Here is a 19,323-nt window from a genome sequence, read left to right as displayed (position 1 = left end):
ACCAACTGCATTCATCGGGTTTTTAAAAGGACTCTGTACCGTTTGGCGCGCGCAATACAACTGACAACAACAACAACAACGCAATGCACATTCAATAGACTATCCAAAAGAGTAGTGTATATTCATCTGCGCCTGTAACATTGGAACATGTACAAAATAATAATAAAGACATCCATTTTCATTTCCAATATTCTCCAATTCTTTATTACCAAGTAAAACAGGTATTACATTATATTAACTTTTTATATATTTACTCTTAAAATCTTTGGATGGGAAATGTACATGGTATGTTTGCATATTCAGTGTCCTATGCAGTGAATAAAATACTGACAGAAAAAACGTTTATTTGTGAATACTTTTTAAAGGGCCAGTAAGGCTCAAACAAATAAATTAAATATTGCAACCAGGACAAAAAAACAAAAAGTTGAAATACATTTACCATAGTTATTGATAATATCAAGGATTAAAAAGGCTCTTTTGTCATTGGTCGCGACTCATTTTGAGTATACTGATTTGGAAATAAGTAACAATAATGTGAGGTAATTCTATTACCATTGTCATAAAGTGAAAATAATACACTAACATTATTTCTCCTTGAGATGGGCAGGAGCAAAACAATTACACAAATGTATTTGTTGTTGGTGTGCAAGTCGGGAGGAAACCTAGGAGGACGTTACTTGCAATAGTATCGTGGAAGTTTGATAATGTTGTTGTGGATTCATGCCAAAGGTCAAAGGTTTAAAGGTTAAATCTTCAGGTGAAAGGTCAAACACGATGACATGACTAGAAGTTACAGTAAAAACAATCACATAGTACACGTACTATAACAGATGTAACCAGGTCTGAATGAACCTGGTTACATTAGACTGAACGCTACACTCACTACTGTTTTCTTTACCCAGTCTAGGTCAGAATAGCATTGGATTAGGAGGGGAGGGGGGACTCTTTTGTGTGCTGCTGGACATCCTAAATGTCTTGAAATAAATGAACTAGCATTGTAGAGTAAAAAAAGGTTTAAAAAAAACAAACACTTTTGAGTAACGCAGATTGGGACAGTCAGTATTTTACAAGAAATCCGCGTTAGAAATAAAACAAAACAAAACAGTGTTCTGTAATGTATTGTAAAGGCTATCACCAACCATATAACATATATCTGATTTGACAAACACAGAATCACCCATATATCCAAAGGGATATATGAAGAAGCTTCTTTCATATTTACACTTTTTTTTACAAATAGATTTTCAATATACTGCAATTAGAAAATGATAAAACATCTATTAACTCCACATGGTGGAAAAACAAGAAACATAACATTAGGGGCTTCCGTTGAATATTCATTGTTATTCTATTTTAGATAAATCATTCTTGAAGCACTTTTCCATCTTCTTTGATGTCCCCCAGTTATACTTCCCAGCGGGCAAAACTGGTTGAAATTACCTCATAAAGACCTACTTCTAACCAGTAATTGATGTAATTCTAGCATTTACATTTGAGTCATTTAGCAGATGCTCTTATCCAGAGCAATTTACAGGAGCAATTAGGGTTAAGTGCCTTGCTCAAGGGCACATCTGCAGATTTTCCACCTAGTTGACTTGGGATTCAAACCAGTGACCTTTCAGTTACTGGCCCAACACTCTTAACCGCTAAGCTACCTGCCACCCTAACCAGTTGTAATGATGTCATTTCAACCAGTTATTCTTGATTAGGACTCCTGGACACAACAACTCTAAGGGACAAACAGAATTCAGAAATAAATGTAATCTGGTCCAAGGCAACTCTGCTATTCAGCCTGTAAGGTCAACTGCTTTGTTTTTGTCATCCACAAATCAGGAAAACAATATGAACCATTACATTACATGAACCACTTGACCTCCCAGCAAAACACACAACCACCACATACATAATAACGCTGTCTGTACGTTAACTCCAAGTTGTGGGCCTCAACGTGCTGGTGCAGTACAAGCTGGTACCATATCAGTTGAATCAACCCAATAAATAAAATAAAAACATCAAAATGTCATCCTAACCCTGCACGTGGAGTTCTGGTCATAATCAATTGTTCTTGTCATCATCAATTGTTATGTCATAATCAATTGTTCTTTTCATAATCAATTGAATTATCAATGAATGACAACAGTGTCTATCTATTCACACAAATATGTCCAGTGCATCTTCCATCCATCACCCATTCACATAGAATTCTTCTCACAGATAAGTAAATAAGTAAATGTGTCGAATCCATTATCTTTCATTATGATTTCTAAATGTTTTATTGATTAGGATGCCCAATAGCCGACGCCAATGGTGACAGCTAGTCTTACTGGGGTCCGACACATAACGGAAACATTACAGACAAAAGATTTTACAATTGACCTCAACAACCCTCAAGGTGCACAAAACGAGAAGAAAAAAGGGAGACTACTTGCATAAACTCCAACAGTGCGACTACTGTATTTGAGTGTATTAAAACATAAAGCAATACCCTGGTGAACCGTGGTGGACAGTGCGTATTACATCACATCCTGTTGTTGCTGCTATGTCATCAGTTACCCCTCCCTGCTCAAGCGTTAGGTTTCAGACGTTTCTCAGTTAGTAACTCGGATGAAGAATCCATAAAAAGTCTCTCATCATCCTCACAGGCAAAAGCCATCGTATGGTTGAAAGGGTTCAATTTTACAACAGTGATGACTAGTTGTCCGCCAGATATTTCCCTGTAACGGAAACACAAGCAGAGTATTCAGTCAGGGGAATTCCAACTGTTTGCTATTGCCAAAGTGTTGTCGTCTTGCTTTGTTTTCATGGTCAGGCAACAACGTCACATTCAGGGTTAGAATCAATACAATTTCAGTTCAGTTTCAAACGGGGCCCATGATCCCAGAACGTGTGACAATGACCATGGAAGTAGGCAAGACAGAACAAACCGATCTGGGTCCAGGCTAGTATTTTCATGCTTCCCTCACACACAGACACTGACCTGCTGCAAATCTCTTTTTGACCAGCGAGAGCCTGTAGCCAGTCCCCACCAGCTGGATGTCACAGCCTGACAGAGTGCTGCCCTCGCTGGTGAACTGCACCGCCAACTGGGACGGCTTACTGGGACCCTCTGTCAACTGGAACCTACCCAGTAGAGCCCCCACTCCTATAGGAGAGAGAATAATGATGATGGTGATGTTGACGGTGATGAAGATTACGACAAAGTTGAGGCAGATGATAGCAAAGATGATGAGGAGGAAGAGGAGGAAAAGGAGGAAGACAGGAGAGGAGGAAGAGGAGGAAGACAGGAGAGGAGGAGAAAGAGAAGGAGAAAGAGGAGGAAGACAGGAGAGGAGGAAGAGGAGGAAGACAGGAGAGGAGGAAGAGGAAGACAGGAGAGTAGGAAGATGAGGAGAAAGAGGAAGAATGAGAGGAGGAAGTGGAGGAAGACAGGAGAGGATAAAGAGGAGAAAGAGAAGGAGAAAGATGAGAAAGAAAGACAGGAGAAAGAGGAGGAAGACAGGACAGGAGAAGGAGGAAGATGAGGAGAAAGAGGAAGAATGAGAAGAGAAAGAGGAGGGAGGAGAGGAGAAATAGGAGGAAGACAGGTGGAGGAGGAGAAAGAGGATGAAGGAGAGGAGAAAGAGGAGGAAGACAGGACAGGAGAAAGAGGAAGACATGAGAGGAGGAAGATGAGGAGAAAGAGGAAGAATGAGAAGAGAAAGAGGAGGAAGGAGAGGAGAAATAGGAGGAAGACAGGTGGAGGAGGAAGGAGAGGAGAAAGAGGAGGAAGACGTCACAGGAAAAGTGAAAGAGGAAAAGAAAGATCACCTACCTCCATTTTCAGACCTTTGGGAAAGGCTTGATATCTTCCATAGAATGTTCTGCTGTTCTGGGTTCCTTCCAGAGAAAATTAAATAAAGTTATAGTTGCCTTGATTATTTTAGTGACACTAACCTGGATAAATACACTGTAAATGTACAATTCTAAGACTAAATACATTTAAAAACAATCTCAGTCAGCAATTCATTATCCTCACCAGGTGGCAGTGGGGATCATGGCTTGGAGTTTGGCCACGCCCCCGTCCACAGGGACCAGGAAGTGGATGTTGTGGAGGGGGGAGGGGGCTGCGGCCATGGCCTCCATGTTGTATTTGTAGTCTATTCTGAGGTCCGTGCTGGTGGTGTCGCCACGCCAACTCAGCGCCAGGTTCAGGGGAGTAGACTGGATCCCCTCAGCTGCTACCTAAGACACACACACAAGCACACACACATGTAAACACGCATAAGCATACACACACACATACGTAAGCACGCACTTCATTGCATTTGTTTAAAAATTACATGCCATTGTGACTCTACAGTGTACACTGTATGGAATTACATTCCATTGTGACTCTACAGTGTACACTGTATGGAATTACATTCCATTGTGACTCTACAGTGTATGGAATTACATTCCATTGTGACTCTACAGTATACACTGTATGGAATTACATTCCATTGTGACTCTACAGTATACACTGTATGGAATTACATTCCATTGTGACTCTACAGTATACACTGTATGGAATTACATTCCATTGTGACTCTACAGTGTACACTGTATGGAATTACATTCCATTGTGACTCTACAGTATACACTGTATGGAATTACATTCCATTGTGACTCTACAGTATACACTGTATGGAATTACATTCCATTGTGACTCTACAGTATACACTGTATGGAATTACATTCCATTGTGACTCTACAGTATACACTGTATGGAATTACATTCCATTGTGACTCTACAGTGTACACTGTATGGAATTACATTCCATTGTGACTCTACAGTATACACTGTATGGAATTACATTCCATTGTGACTCTACAGTGTACACTGTATGGAATTACATTCCATTGTGACTCTACAGTGTACACTGTATGGAATTACATTCCATTGTGACTCTACAGTATACACTGTATGGAATTACATTCCATTGTGACTCTATAGTATACACTGTATGGAATTACATTCCATTGTGACTCTACAGTATACACTGTATGGAATTACATTCCATTGTGACTCTACAGTATACACTGTATGGAATTACATTCCATTGTGACTCTACAGTATACACTGTATGGAATTACATTCCATTGTGACTCTACAGTATACACTGTATGGAATTACATTCCATTGTGACTCTACAGTGTACACTGTATGGAATTACATTCCATTGTGACTCTACAGTATACACGGTATGGAATTACATTCCATTGTGACTCTACAGTATACACTGTATGGAATTACATTCCATTGTGACTCTACAGTGTACACGGTATGGAATTACATTCCATTGTGACTCTACACTGTATGGAATTACATTCCATTGTGACTCTACAGTATACACGGTATGGAATTACATTCCATTGTGACTCTACAGTATACACGGTATGGAATTACATTCCATTGTGACTCTACAGTATACACTGTATGGAATTACATTCCATTGTGACTCTACAGTGTACACTGTATGGAATTACATTCCATTGTGACTATACACTGTATGGAATTACATTCCATTGTGACTCTACAGTATACACTGTATGGAATTACATTCCATTGTGACTCTACAGTATACACGGTATGGAATTACATTCCATTGTGACTCTACAGTATACACTGTATGGAATTACATTCCATTGTGACTCTACACTGTATGGAATTACATTCCATTGTGACTCTACACTGTATGGAATTACATTCCATTGTGACTCTACAGTATACACTGTATGGAATTACATTCCATTGTGACTCTACACTGTATGGAATTACATTCCATTGTGACTCTACAGTATACACTGTATGGAATTACATTCCATTGTTACTCTACACTGTATGGAATTACATTCCATTGTGACTCTACAGTGTACACTGTATGGAATTACATTCCATTGTGACTCTACACTGTATGGAATTACATTCCATTGTGACTCTACAGTATACACGGTATGGAATTACATTCCATTGTGACTCTACAGTATACACGGTATGGAATTACATTCCATTGTGACTCTACAGTATACACTGTATGGAATTACATTCAATTGTGACTCTACAGTATACACGGTATGGAATTACATTCCATTGTGACTCTACAGTATACACTGTATGGAATTACATTCCATTGTGACTCTACAGTATACACTGTATGGAATTACATTCCATTGTGACTCTACAGTATACACTGTATGGAATTACATTCCATTGTGACTCTACAGTGTACACTGTATGGAATTACATTCCATTGTGACTCTACAGTATACACTGTATGGAATTACATTCCATTGTGACTCTACAGTATACACTGTATGGAATTACATTCCATTGTGACTCTACAGTATACACTGTATGGAATTACATTCCATTGTGACTCTACAGTATACACTGTATGGAATTACATTCCATTGTGACTCTACAGTATACACTGTATGGAATTACATTCCATTGTGACTCTACAGTATACACTGTATGGAATTACATTCCATTGTGACTCTACAGTGTACACTGTATGGAATTACATTCCATTGTGACTCTACAGTGTATGGAATTACATTCCATTGTGACTCTACAGTGTACACTGTATGGAATTCCATTCCATTGTGACTCTACAGTGTACACTGTATGGAATTCCATTCCATTGTGACTCTACAGTGTACACTGTATGGAATTACATGTAATAATGTGTACTACTCAGACGGTCTCACCTGATATTTGATCATGTCCACATTGTAGTAGGTTGCTTGAGGCTTCTGGTCAGCCACTCTCCTCAGGTGACTCATCAGGTTTGGCATATTTACCCAGAACTCCTTGGTGTCCACATTGGATATGGTGGTGTCACTAAAAACAAATACATGACATGGGCATTTTGGGTTTACTGATGGTGCAATATTACAATGACTCTATCTGATTCAGGTATATTATCACAATATCGTGTGAGTTTCCCAAGAATTTGTTTGGTGATCCTGGTAAGTGGTTTAACCAGGTTTCAAATCACAGGGATGTCTCTCCCTAACCAATGACAGGGATGTCTCTCCCTAACCAATGACAGGGGTGTCTCTCCCTAACCAATCACAAGGGTGTCTCTCCCTAACAAATCACATGAGTGTCTCTCCCTAACATATCACAGGGATGTCTCTCCCTAACCAATCACAGGGATGTCTCGCCCTAACCAATCACAGGGGTGTCTCTCCCTAACCAATCACAGGGGTGCCTCTCCCTAACCAATCACAGGGGTGTCTCTCCCTAACCAATCACAGGGGTGTCTCTCCCTAACCAATCTGCGTTTCAGGCTGAACAACACATTTTCCTGTGACTACATTCATGATAAAGCACAGGCCTTATTGCTTAAGTGTAATCATTAAAACATGTTGCTATTGGTCCTGTGAATGTCTACTATGTTTAGGGGAATCCAGCAAGAGTCAATGTGTAGCTCCAATCCTGGCCACTATGGGACATCGTTTGGAACATGCCCCAAAAATTAAAAATATGAAGTCCTTGCCCCAAAACACAATATTGAGTCAGTGTACTGTATAATAAGCCTTACCAGCACAGTAGGTGTGGATTGGGGAGGACCTGCTCTAGCCGACAGTAGTTACTGATGCTGAAGGTGAGCACAGGGGCAGACGGATGGCTGGCAAAGTGCCTGGTGATGCCTGCTGGGAAAGACAGCACCATCTCCCCAGTGATCTTCACCACACACCTGGATCATGGAGAACAGAGCCAGCTCAGTGCTCAGAAACGGGTCAGTCAAAAAGAGAAAAACTACAGTACCAAGAATCCATAGGGGTGCCACAAACAATCTACATTTCCCACAGAAATATCCACAGAACAATATATTGCCTAGGCGCATTGCATTTCCCTGTGGGGACAACAAAAGGAGACAATACAGTTGGAAATTGAAATGAAATAGGCATACAGTAGTTGCAATATGATATATATCAACAATATCATAGCCATCTTACTTGTTGCATTTATTCTGATGAGGGTCACTTTGCCGGCTGAAACATCATGTTGTCATGAATTTGCATTCACATCAGTATTAACTTTGATATAAATTTGACATCAATGTTGTTATTCATATCAGTATCAATATTTATACTTGTGTTAGCATTAGCCTATCTTTGAGAGGAATAGCCTAGCATTGATAGGAATGCTAGCCTTACTTGCTGGGGTCGGCTCCTTTGAAGTAGGCGTTGATGGTCTCAGTGAAGGCAGCCGCCACGGGCAGAGTGTCCTGGGCTCCCATGGTCAGTGGGCTGGGTCCTCTGGAGCATCCTGACACACACACACACACACACACACACACACACACACACACACACACACACACACACACACACACACACACACACACACACACACACACACACACACACACACACACACACACACACACACACATACACACACACACACACACACACACACACAGTTGATCATCACATAAAAGGCACTATCTCAGTAGTAATATCCCTTCCTGTGTCTGTAACGGCCTACAGACATGTGGTCAGATGAGCAGACATGCGTAAGGGAGAGAGAAGGGAAGAGCATAGAAATGACAAGATAGAAGATTGGAGAGATCATAGATAGCGAGACCAGAGAAACATGGACAGCCAGGGTAGTACATTACGATAGCCTCCATGCACGGGTACTGGGTCATGTTCATTAGGCACCAAACGGACTGAAAGGGACTACCTCTGAACTTGTCCAATAAGAAATGCTAGTTTTCCGTTTCCATTGCAGAACGTTTTCCCCCCGCATTGTGTTCTAATGAATACGACCCTGATACGACTCACCTTCAAAAGACAAATAAAACCGGCCATGGTCAAACCATACCATGGTTGGCTGTTTTTCCTCTGTTCATGTGGAGAGAGGTAGAGAACATGGAGGGAGGGAGAGGGGGATGAGAGGCAGGCAGGAGCAGAGGAACAGAAGAAGAGGAGAGGAGAGGTGGATGAGTTATTGGAGGTATAACCCCATCACAAGACAGAGGGCAAGGCCAGAGGGAGCATGATGGATGGATAGAAAGAAAGAAAGCATGCAGTCTTGTGGAGTCTGATTGGAACATCGGAGGTGTAGATGACTGTATGTTTAGCAGAGTGAAGATGACGGGGCGGCAGGTAGCCTAGAGGTTAGAGCGTTGGGCCAGTAACCGAAAGGTTGCTGGATCGAATCCCGAGCTGACAAGGTAAAAATATGTTGTTCTGCCCCTGAACAAGGCAGTTAACCCACTGTTCCTAGACCAGTTAACCCACTGTTCCCCAGTTGGCCGTCATTGTAAATAAGGAATTTGTTCTTAACTGACTTGCCTAGTTAAATAAAAACACTTTAAAATATGACGAGGGAGGTGTGTGTAATCATCATACTAACCAGTTTGTCCCATTACTGCTGCTCCTTAATTTCTCTTATCTGTATTTCTTTAAAATGCATTGGGTCTCGTAAGTAAGCATTTTACTGTAAGGTCTACACTTATTGTATTCAGCATTTCACTGTACACCTGTTGTATTCGGCGCATGTGACTAATAACATTTGATTTGATTTAATGGTGAAAAAACCTGTTTCACAAAAGTCAAATTATAGGCTTCAAATGTGAGCATTCTACCATTGAATATGTTAACACCAGAGACATACACAGGTGAAGGATGTGTTATGGAGGAGGGTAGTACCTGTAGTGGATATGTTGAGCTCTCTCCCCAGGGTGGGGGTGGAGGCTGCGCTCAGCAAGGTGATGGAGGAGGAACTCTCGGCTCGGGCCAGGGGGGCGAAGGGAGGGGGGCTGCCGGAGACTGGGGGGCTGAAGGGCCGAGCCTGGGGGAGGGGGGGGGGAAATATCAGTAGCCTGTTGCTGTACCAAACATTTTCCCAACACAATGTAATGTTAGCAGAGCAGCCGCAGTTAGGTTTAATAGTATCTCTAACTTTGTGGAAATCAGTTGAAGAAAAACTAATAAGAGTCACAAGTCTAACATTCTAATAGTTTCTATCACAAGTCTAACATTCTAATAGTATCTATCACAAGTCTAACATTCTAATAGTATCTATCACAAGTCTAACATTCTAATAGTGTCTATCACAAGTCTAACATTCTAATAGTGTCTATCACAAGTCTAACATTCTAATAGTATCTATCACAAGTCTAACATTCTAATAGTATCTATCACAAGTTTAAAATTCTAATAGTGTCTATCACAAGTCTAACATTCTAATAGTGTCTATCACAAGTCTAACATTCTAATAGTATCTATCACAAGTCTAACATTCTAATAGTATCTATCACAAGTTTAAAATTCTAATAGTGTCTATCACAAGTCTAAAATTCTAATAGTATCTATCACAAGTCTAAAATTCTAATAGTATCTATCACAAGTCTAACATTCTAATAGTGTCTATCACAAGTCTAACATTCTAATAGTGTCTATCACAAGTATAACATTCTAATAGCATCTATCACAAGTCTAACATTCTAATAGTGTCTATCACAAGTCTAACATTCTAATAGTGTCTATCACAAGTCTAACACATGTAAAAGTGTGCCATACCAGGTCTCCCATTGGTTTCCCAGGGGGCAGTTTGGGTCGAGAGGAGGGCCTTGTAGGAAGAGGGGGAGGGACTGGACTACCTCCTGACAGGGGCGTGGCAGGGCGAGGTGGAGAGGAGGGGCCTGTAAAAGGAAAAGGGAGGACCTATGACCCCTATTAAGATTAAGACCAGCCATGACCTCTATATCCAATAGCAAATGTGATAGAGCGAATAGCAAAAGTAATAGAGCGATGTCAACAAATTCCATTTTCACAATGATGGCATTACCCATTCTACTTGTATTGTATTTCTATGGTTTCCTAGAGTGGTAATCTACCCCTTGTATTTCTATGTTTTCCTATGGTGGTAATCTACCCATTGTATTTCTATGTACTCACCACTGCCTGGGCAGGGTCCGGGGGAAGACACCATGGGCCTGTAGGCGGGTGGGAGGAGGGGGGACGGCACGCCCCTGAAGCCCGGGGTCAGCACCAGGGGCCAGGACATAAAGTCAGGCTGCTCCTCCCTGAGGAACACCAGAGGGGAAGGGATGCCTGCCCGAAGGGAGCGCTCCGCAGGCAGGGGGGGAGGGATGGGACTGGTAGGGGCAGGGGAGTATTCCAGTGGAGCAGCAGGGGTAGAGGGAGCATGGGAGTACTCCAGTATCTCATCATCATCATCCAAAAACAGACTAGGATTGATGGCGATGCACGGCGGGGAGTCTGGGGGCAAGAAGTCTGGAGGCAGGGGGGGAACGGGTTCATTTGGAGGGGGAATGGAGATGATGGAGATGGGCGAGTCGGGGGGAGAGGAAAAGGGCGGCGGGGAGGGGGGAGGCTCATCCGGAGGAGGGCCCGGGGAGAGGCAGGGGGAGTCTGGGGTGGAAGAGAGGGAGTTGGGCGAGTCAGGAGGAGGATAGGCAGGGGGCGGAGGCGGGGCCGGTTCTTCTGGTGGGGGTGGTCTCTCACTGTTGAAGCTGACCCATCGGGGCGAGGCCCTGCCCTCATTGATCCGGCAGGATTCCATGGGGCCGAACACATCTTCCAGGTCAGGCACGGGGGAACCTCTGTATGAGGCTGGGGATTGGACGTTCAGGTAGATGGGGGCGGGGCTTGAGACTATTCTCCCATTGTGTAAATCAACTGTCGGAAAATAAAAGTTCAGAGATCTTCCTGAGTTCACTTCTATCAATGCTGCCCAAAGAACAATGGCAAGTGTGCACGAGGCATGGGAATATGGAAGATGATTCATGCCAAAACAAATACAAATAAAACCATTGAAGTTTTGGCATGAATCTGCTTCCATATGGGAATTGTGGTTACTAGCAAAATAATATTACCGGAAGAATCAGACGAAGAATAGCCTTGACTAGCTGCTTGGATGTTCTTGGGAGGAAGTGGAGGAGGAGCTACAAAGAGAGTGACACTGTTATATAATGTTGCCGGAGGGGATTGCTGCTGTTTTACGGGCTCCTAACCAAATGTGCTATTTTGTTGTTTTTTCACATTGTTTGTAACTCATTTTGTACATAATGTTGCTGCTACCGTCTCTTGTGACCGAAAAGAGCTTCTGGATATCAGAATAGCGATTACTCACTTCAAACTGGACAAATATTTTTTATTTAATGAGTCCGACACGAAGGATATGTTGCTTTGTCAAGACAAGGCCCAAATCCCCATCATCAGCATGAAGATTTTGATGTTGTACCTACAGCGTCTATTAAAACATTCCCCAACCAGAAACCATGGATTGATGGCAGCATTCGCGCAAAACTGAAAGTGCGAACCACTGCTTTTAATCAGGGCAAGGTGACTGGAAACATGACCGAATACAAACAGTGTAGCTATTCCCTCTGCGCCCTCAGAGCATGCGAAGACGAGCTGGCTGGTGTGTTTACGGACATATTCAATCAATCCTTATCCCAGTCTGCTGTTCCCACATGCTTCAAGAGGCCCACCATTGTTCATGTTCCCAAGAAAGCTAAGGTAACTGAGCTAAATGACTACCGCCCTGTAGCACTCACTTCCGTCATCATGAAGTGCTTTGAGAGACTAGTCAAGTTTCAAATTTCAATTTACAAAAAAAAAGAAGACGTTCTTGTCTTTTGAGCTTCTAGTCATGAAATCTATGCAGCCCAATCACTTTTTATAGCTACTGTTTACAGGCCTCCTGGGCCACTGAGTTCCCTGAATTGCTATCGGACCTTGTAGTCATAGCAGATAATATTCTAATTTTTTGTGATTTTAATAGTCACATGGAAAAGTCCACAGACCCACTCCAAAAATCTTTCGGAGCAATCATCGACTCAGTGGGTTTTGTCCAACATGTCTCTGGACCTACTCACTGTCACAGTCATACTCTGGACCTAGTTTTGTCCCATGGAATAAATGTTGTGGACCTTAATGTTTTTCCTCATAATCCTATGAGGAACTATCGGACTATCAGACCACCATTTTATTACGTTTGCAATCGCAACAAATAATCTGCTCAGACCCCAACCAAGGAGCATCAAAAGTCGTGCTATAAATTCTCAGACAACACAAAGATTCCTTGATGCCCTTCCAGACACTCTCTGCCTACCCAAGGACGTCAGAGGACAAAAATCTGTTAACCTGTTGAGTTCAGGGGGCAGTATTTTGATGGTTGGATGAAAAACGTACCCAAGTGAAACTGCCTATTTCTCAGTCTCAGAATCTATAATATGCATATAATTGTCAGATTAGGATAGAAAACGTTCTAAAGTTTTCAAAACTGTCAAAATATTGTCTGTGAGTATAACAGAACTGGTATTGCAGCCGAAAACCTAAGGAAAATCCAACAAGGAAGTGCCTAAGAGAAACGAATCTCCCTATTCCATTGCATGCCTTCCCTCCATTTAAAGGGATATCAACCAGATTCCTTTCTCTATGGCTTCCACATGGTGTGAATAGTCTTTAGACATAGTTTCAGGCTTTTATTCTGAAAAATGAGCGAGAAAGATCAAATCACGTCAGTGGATGGCTTGGTGTCACCAGAGTTTTGCATGCGCAACAGCTTGGAGCAGACATTTTCTCTCTCTCTCATATTGAAAAAGCTACGGTCCGATTGAAATATTATAGATCATTTATTGTAAATACAACCTGAGGATTGATTATAAAAAACATTTGACATGTTTCTACGAACTTTATGGATATAATTTGGAATTTTCGTCTGCCCCGCCGTGACCGCTTGAGCCAGTGGATTTCTGAACAAAACGCTCCAACCAAATGGAGGAATTTTGGATATAAAAATAATCTCTATGGAACAAAAGGAACATTTAATGTGTAATTGGGAGTCTCCACTGCTAGCCTCCTTACACTGGCTTCCTGTTAAGGCAAGAGCTGATTTCAAGGTTTTACTGCTAACCTACAAAGCATTACATGGGCTTGCTCCTACCTATCTCTCTGATTTGGTCCTGCCGTACATACCTACAGAATTTCTAAGCAAACAGCTGGAGGCAGGGCTTTTTCCTATAGAGCTCAATTTTTATGGAATGGTCTGCCTACCCATGTGAGAGACGCAGACTCGGTCTCAACCTTTAAGTCTTTACTGAAGACTCATCTCTTCAGTGGGTCATATGATTGAGTGTAGTCTGGCCCAGGAGTGTGAAGGTGAACGGAAAGGCTCTGGAGCAACGAACCACCGTTGCTGTCTCTGCCTGGCCGGTTCCCCTCTCTCCACTGGGATTCTCTGCCTCTAACCCTATTACAGGGGCTGAGTCACTGGCTTACTGGTGCTCTTTCATGCCGTCCCTAGGAGGGGTGTGTCACTTGAGTGGGTTGAGTCACTGGCGTGATCTTCCTGTCTGGGTTGGCGCCCCCCCTTGGGTTGTGCCGTGGCGGAGATCTTTGTGGGCTATACTCGGCCATGTCTCAGGATGGTAAGTTGGTGGTTGAACATATCCCTCTAGTGGTGTGGGGGTTGTGCTTTGGAAAAGTGGGTGGGGTTATATCCTTCCTGTTTGGCCCTGTCTGGGGGTATCATCGGATGGGGCCACAGTGTCTCCTGACCCCTCCTGTCTCAGCCTCCTGTATTTATGCTGCAGTAGTTTGTGTCGGGGGGCTATGGTCAGTTTGTTATATCTGGAGTACTTCTCCTGTCTTATCCGGTGTCCTGTGTGAATTTAAGTATGCTCTCTCTAATGATCTCTCTCTCTTTATTTCTCTCTCTTGGAGGACCTGAGCCCTAGGACCATGCCTCAGGACTACCTGGCATGATGACTCCTTGCTGTCCCCAGTCCACCTGGCCATGCTGCTGCTCCAGTTTCAACTGTTCTGCCTGCGGCTATGGAACCCTGACCTGTTCACCGGACGTGCTACCTGTCCCAGACCTGCTGTTTTCAACTCTCTAGAGACAGCAGGAGCGGTAGAGATACTCTTAATGATCGGCTATGAAAAGCCAACTGACATTTACTCCTGAGGTGCTGACTTGCTGCACCCTCGACAACTACTGTGGTTATTATTATTTGACCATGCTGGTCATTTATGAACATTTGAACATCTTGGCCATGTTCTGTTATAATCTCTACCCGGCACAGCCAGAAGAGAACTGGCCACCCCTCATAGCCTGGTTCCTCTTTAGGTTTCTTCCTAGATTTTGGCCTTTCTAGAGAGTTTTTCCTAGCCACCGTGCTTCTAAACCTGCATTGCTTGCTGTTTGGGGTTTTAGGCTGGGTTTCTGTACAGCACTTTGAGATATCAGCTGATGTAAGAAGGGCTATATAAATACATTTGATTTGATTTTGATTTGATATTGGCCAACGTGCAATCCTTGGAAAACAAACCGGACAATCTACAATTAAGACTATCCTACCAACGGGACATTAAAAATGGAAATATCTTATGTTTAACCGAGATGTGGCTGAAAAACGACACAGATAATATAGAGCTGGCTGGCTTCTCCGTGCATCGGCAGAACAGAGCAGCTACGTCTGGTAAGATGAGGGTGGGGTGTGTGTCTATTTGTCAATAACTGCTGGTGCGCGATGTCTAACATTAAAGAAGTCTTGACGTATTGCTTGCATGAGGTAGAATAATAATAAGCTGTAGATCATACAATCTACCTAGAGAGTTCTCATCTATATTATTCATCTATTTACCGCCACAATCCGATGCTGGAACAAAGACTGCACTCAATGAGCTGAATAAGGCCATAAGAAAACAAGTAAATGCTCATCCAGATGTGGCACTCCTAGTGGCCGGGGACTTTCTACCACGTCACATGTGCAACCAGAGGAAAAAAACTCTAGACCACCTTTACTCCACACACAGAGACACATACAAAGCTCTCCCTTGCGCTCCATTTGGCAAATTTGGCCATAATTCTATCCTCCTGATTCCTGCTTACAAGCAAAAACTAAAGCAGGCAGTACCAGTGACTCGCTCAATACGGAAGTGATCAGATGACGCGGATGCTACGCTACAGGACTGTCTGGACTGTCACAGACAGGACTATCACAGACTGGACTATCACATAATATGTTCCGGGATTTATCCAATGGCATTGAGGAGTATACCACCTCAGTCACCGGCTTCATCAATAAGTGCATCAACGACGACTGTATGTACATTTCCCAACCAGAAGCCATGGATTACAGGCAGCATCCGCACAGAGCTAAAGGCTAGAACTGCCGCTTTCAAGGAGCCGGACACTATCCGGACACTATTAAGAAATCCCGCTATGCCCTCAGACGAACCATCAAACAGGCAAAGCGTCAATACAGGACTAAGACTGAATCCTACTACATCGGCTCTGACGCTCGTCAGATGTAGCAGGGCTGAAGAATTTTACGGACTACAAAGGGAAACCCATCCGCAAGCTGCCCAGTGACGCGAGCCTACCAGACGAGCTAAATTCCTTTTATAATTACTTTGAGGCAAGCAACACTGAAGCATGCATGAGAGCTTCAGCTGTTCTGGACGACTGTGTGATCACGCTCTCCGTAGACGATGTGAGCAAGACCTTTAAACAGGTCAACATTCATAAAGCCGCGGGGCCTAACGGATTACCAGGACGTGTACTCAAAGCATTTGCGGACTAACTGGCAAGTGTCTTCACTGATATTTTCAACATCTCCCTGACCGAGTCTGTAATACCTACATGTTCAAACAGACCACCATAGTCCCTGTACCCAAGAAAGCGAAGGTAACCTGCCTAAATGATTACCGCCCCGTAGCACTTATGTCAGTAGCCATGAAGTGTTTTGAAAGGCCATGGCCATGGTCATGGCTCACATCAACACCATCATGCCGGAAACCCTAGACCCACTCCAATTCGTATACCACCCCAACAGATCCACAGATGACGCAATCTAAATCGCACTTCACACTGCCCTTGGACAAAAGGAACACCTATGTGAGAATGCTGTTTTTTAAAATTTTTATTTTACCTTTATTTAACTAGGCAAGTCAGTTAAGAACAAATTCTTATTTTCAATGACGGCCTAGAAACAGTGGGCTAACTGCCTGTTCAGGGGCAGAACGACAGATTTGTACCTTGTCAGCTCGGGGGTTTGAACTTGCAACCTTCCGGTTACTAGTCCAGCGCTCTTAACCACTAGGCTACCCTGCCACCCCTGTTCATTGACTACAGCTCAGCATTCACCATCATAGTGCCCACAAAGTGCCCACATCACTAAGCTAAGGACCCTGGGACTAAACACCACCCTCTGCAACTGGATCCTGGCAACAACTCATCTGTCACGCTGATCCTCAACACTGGGGCCCCTCAGGGGTGTGTGCCTAGTCACCTCCTGTACTCCCTGTTCACCCACGACTCCAACACCATTATTAAGTTTGCTGATGACACAACAGTGCTAGGCCTGATCACCGACAACGATGAGACAGTCTATAGGGAGGAGGTCAGAGACCTGGCCGTGTGGTGCCAGGACAACAACCTTTCCCTCAATGTGAGCAAGACAAAAGGTGCTGATCGTAGACTATAGGAAAAGGAGGGCCGTACAGGCCCCCATTAACATCGACGGGGCTTAAGTGGAGCGGGTCGAGCGTTTCAAGATCCTTGGTGTCCACATCACCAACAAACTATCATGGTCCAAACACACCAAGACAGTTGTGAAGAGGGCAAGACAACACCTTTTCCCCCTCAGGAGACTGAAAGATTTGGCATGGGTCCCCAGATCCTCAAAAAGATCTATAGCTGCACCATTAAGAGCATCCTGACCGGTTGCATCACCGCCTGGTATGGCAACTGCTTGGCATCTGACCGTTAGGCGCTACAGAGGGTAGTGCGTACGGCCCAGTATATCACTGGGGCCAAGCTTCCTGCCATCCAGGACCTATATACTAGGTAGTGTCAGAGGGAGGCCCAAAAAATTGTCAAAGACTCCAGCCACCCTAGTCATAGACTGTTCTCCCTGCTACCGCACGGCAAGCAGTACAGGGGTGCCAAGTCTAGGACCAAAAGGCACCTTAATTATCAGCTTCTACCCCCAAGCCATAAGACTGCTGAACAATTAATAAAATGGCCACCTGGACTATTTACATTGAACCCCCCCTTTGTTTATACACTGCTGCTACTAACGGTTTATTACCTATGCATAGTCACTTTACAAATGAACCTCGACTAACCTGTAACCCCGCACATTGACTCGCTACCGTGTTACTTTTCGATTTTTTTTTGTTTATTTATTAAATATTTTCTTAACTCTATTTCATTGTTGGTTAAGGGTTTGTAAGTGAGCATTTCACGGTAAAGTCTACACCTGTTGTCTTCGGCGCATGTGACTAATACAATTCGATTTGATTTGACTTGGGTCAAACGACACTAGGTCAGTCTATAGACTTACTTAAAGCAGCAGTCAGCAGTTGAAACAATAACAACGCGTACTACACACCACTGTTTCAGTCGAAGGCTGGAGACATGGAACCCCTCTCAAATTCAAAGACAGCTATGAATGCAAGGACTGGCCATCCATGATATCAGAAGTGCAGTTTTAAGCAATGTGTTGAGTCTATACAGTGTTTGTTCACATTTACTTTGTTTACAAACATTGGAGTAAAACAAGCTTATATTTTGGGGTTGTGATGTGGTTAGACAGTTGAACTACAGCTCATGATGCATTTCTAAGTTATATTCTTCAATAATCAATGGGTACATATCAATCATTTATAAGTCAAAAAAGTTGATGTATAAACTGCTGATTGCCCCTTTAACACTTAGTAACACACTATTGACTATAACATTGGTCTCAAACTGGCGGCCTGTGGGCCATATGCGGACAACAAGCTGATTTAAATGAGGCCCACCGTTGTGTTAGCAAATGTCATATAATAGCACAATCATGACTGATATAAATGATATAGTGGGGGCTCCTGTGGGAAGGTTTCTGGTCAAAGGGGAGTCAGAGTCTGGTCTGGAGTCACACCATGCATCAGCCTCTATACAGACTACTATGATAGACACAGGATATCAACATGGTTAATCACACCTCAGTGGGATACGATGCACAAACGTAATAAACAATTGACACACATTTAGATACCATTATGTAAAAACACAAAGACACACATACAGTCAGAAAGACTATTCTTGTGAGAGTTACCATCATTTCTGTTACTATCGTATCTGTGTGTCTCATAGGTCGTCTCATGAGAAGGCCCGAAGAAAGCTGGGGATGCTCTGCGATTCTGGGATACTCTCTCACTGGAAGAGATGGTATGTAAATGTGATTTTAAAACTCTGATTCTCAAGATTTCAGCGATGTACTTGTATTTTGTTACTTAATTGAATTTAATAGCTTAATT

The 19,323-nt window shown here is 43.0% G+C and overlaps 1 protein-coding gene across 1 annotated transcript in view; it reads right to left on the bottom strand.

Moving 5' to 3' along the window:
• Window positions 1-2,231: 2,231 nt before the first annotated feature.
• The window catches only part of LOC139376780 (SH3-containing GRB2-like protein 3-interacting protein 1), a 55,606-nt gene continuing 38,514 nt past the window's right edge, over window positions 2,232-19,323 (bottom strand). The window contains exons 13-26 of the mRNA XM_071119707.1: window positions 19,122-19,222; window positions 18,866-18,969; window positions 15,933-15,996; window positions 11,883-11,951; window positions 10,942-11,685; window positions 10,564-10,685; window positions 9,691-9,832; window positions 8,188-8,299; window positions 7,569-7,724; window positions 6,730-6,862; window positions 4,016-4,221; window positions 3,812-3,876; window positions 2,978-3,142; window positions 2,232-2,714 (exon numbers count right to left, since the gene is read on the bottom strand). Of these exons, the coding sequence (XP_070975808.1) occupies window positions 2,692-2,714; window positions 2,978-3,142; window positions 3,812-3,876; window positions 4,016-4,221; window positions 6,730-6,862; window positions 7,569-7,724; window positions 8,188-8,299; window positions 9,691-9,832; window positions 10,564-10,685; window positions 10,942-11,685; window positions 11,883-11,951; window positions 15,933-15,996; window positions 18,866-18,969; window positions 19,122-19,222 (2,206 nt within the window). The 3' untranslated portion in view covers window positions 2,232-2,691. The remainder of the gene's footprint in view (window positions 2,715-2,977; window positions 3,143-3,811; window positions 3,877-4,015; window positions 4,222-6,729; window positions 6,863-7,568; window positions 7,725-8,187; window positions 8,300-9,690; window positions 9,833-10,563; window positions 10,686-10,941; window positions 11,686-11,882; window positions 11,952-15,932; window positions 15,997-18,865; window positions 18,970-19,121; window positions 19,223-19,323) is intronic.

The sequence above is a fragment of the Oncorhynchus clarkii genome, chromosome 20 (genome assembly GCF_045791955.1).
Source record: "Oncorhynchus clarkii lewisi isolate Uvic-CL-2024 chromosome 20, UVic_Ocla_1.0, whole genome shotgun sequence".
Classification (NCBI taxonomy): Eukaryota; Metazoa; Chordata; class Actinopteri; order Salmoniformes; family Salmonidae; genus Oncorhynchus; species Oncorhynchus clarkii.
Note: the sequence above shows the minus strand (reverse complement) of the source record. Positions and strands in the feature narration are given on the sequence as shown.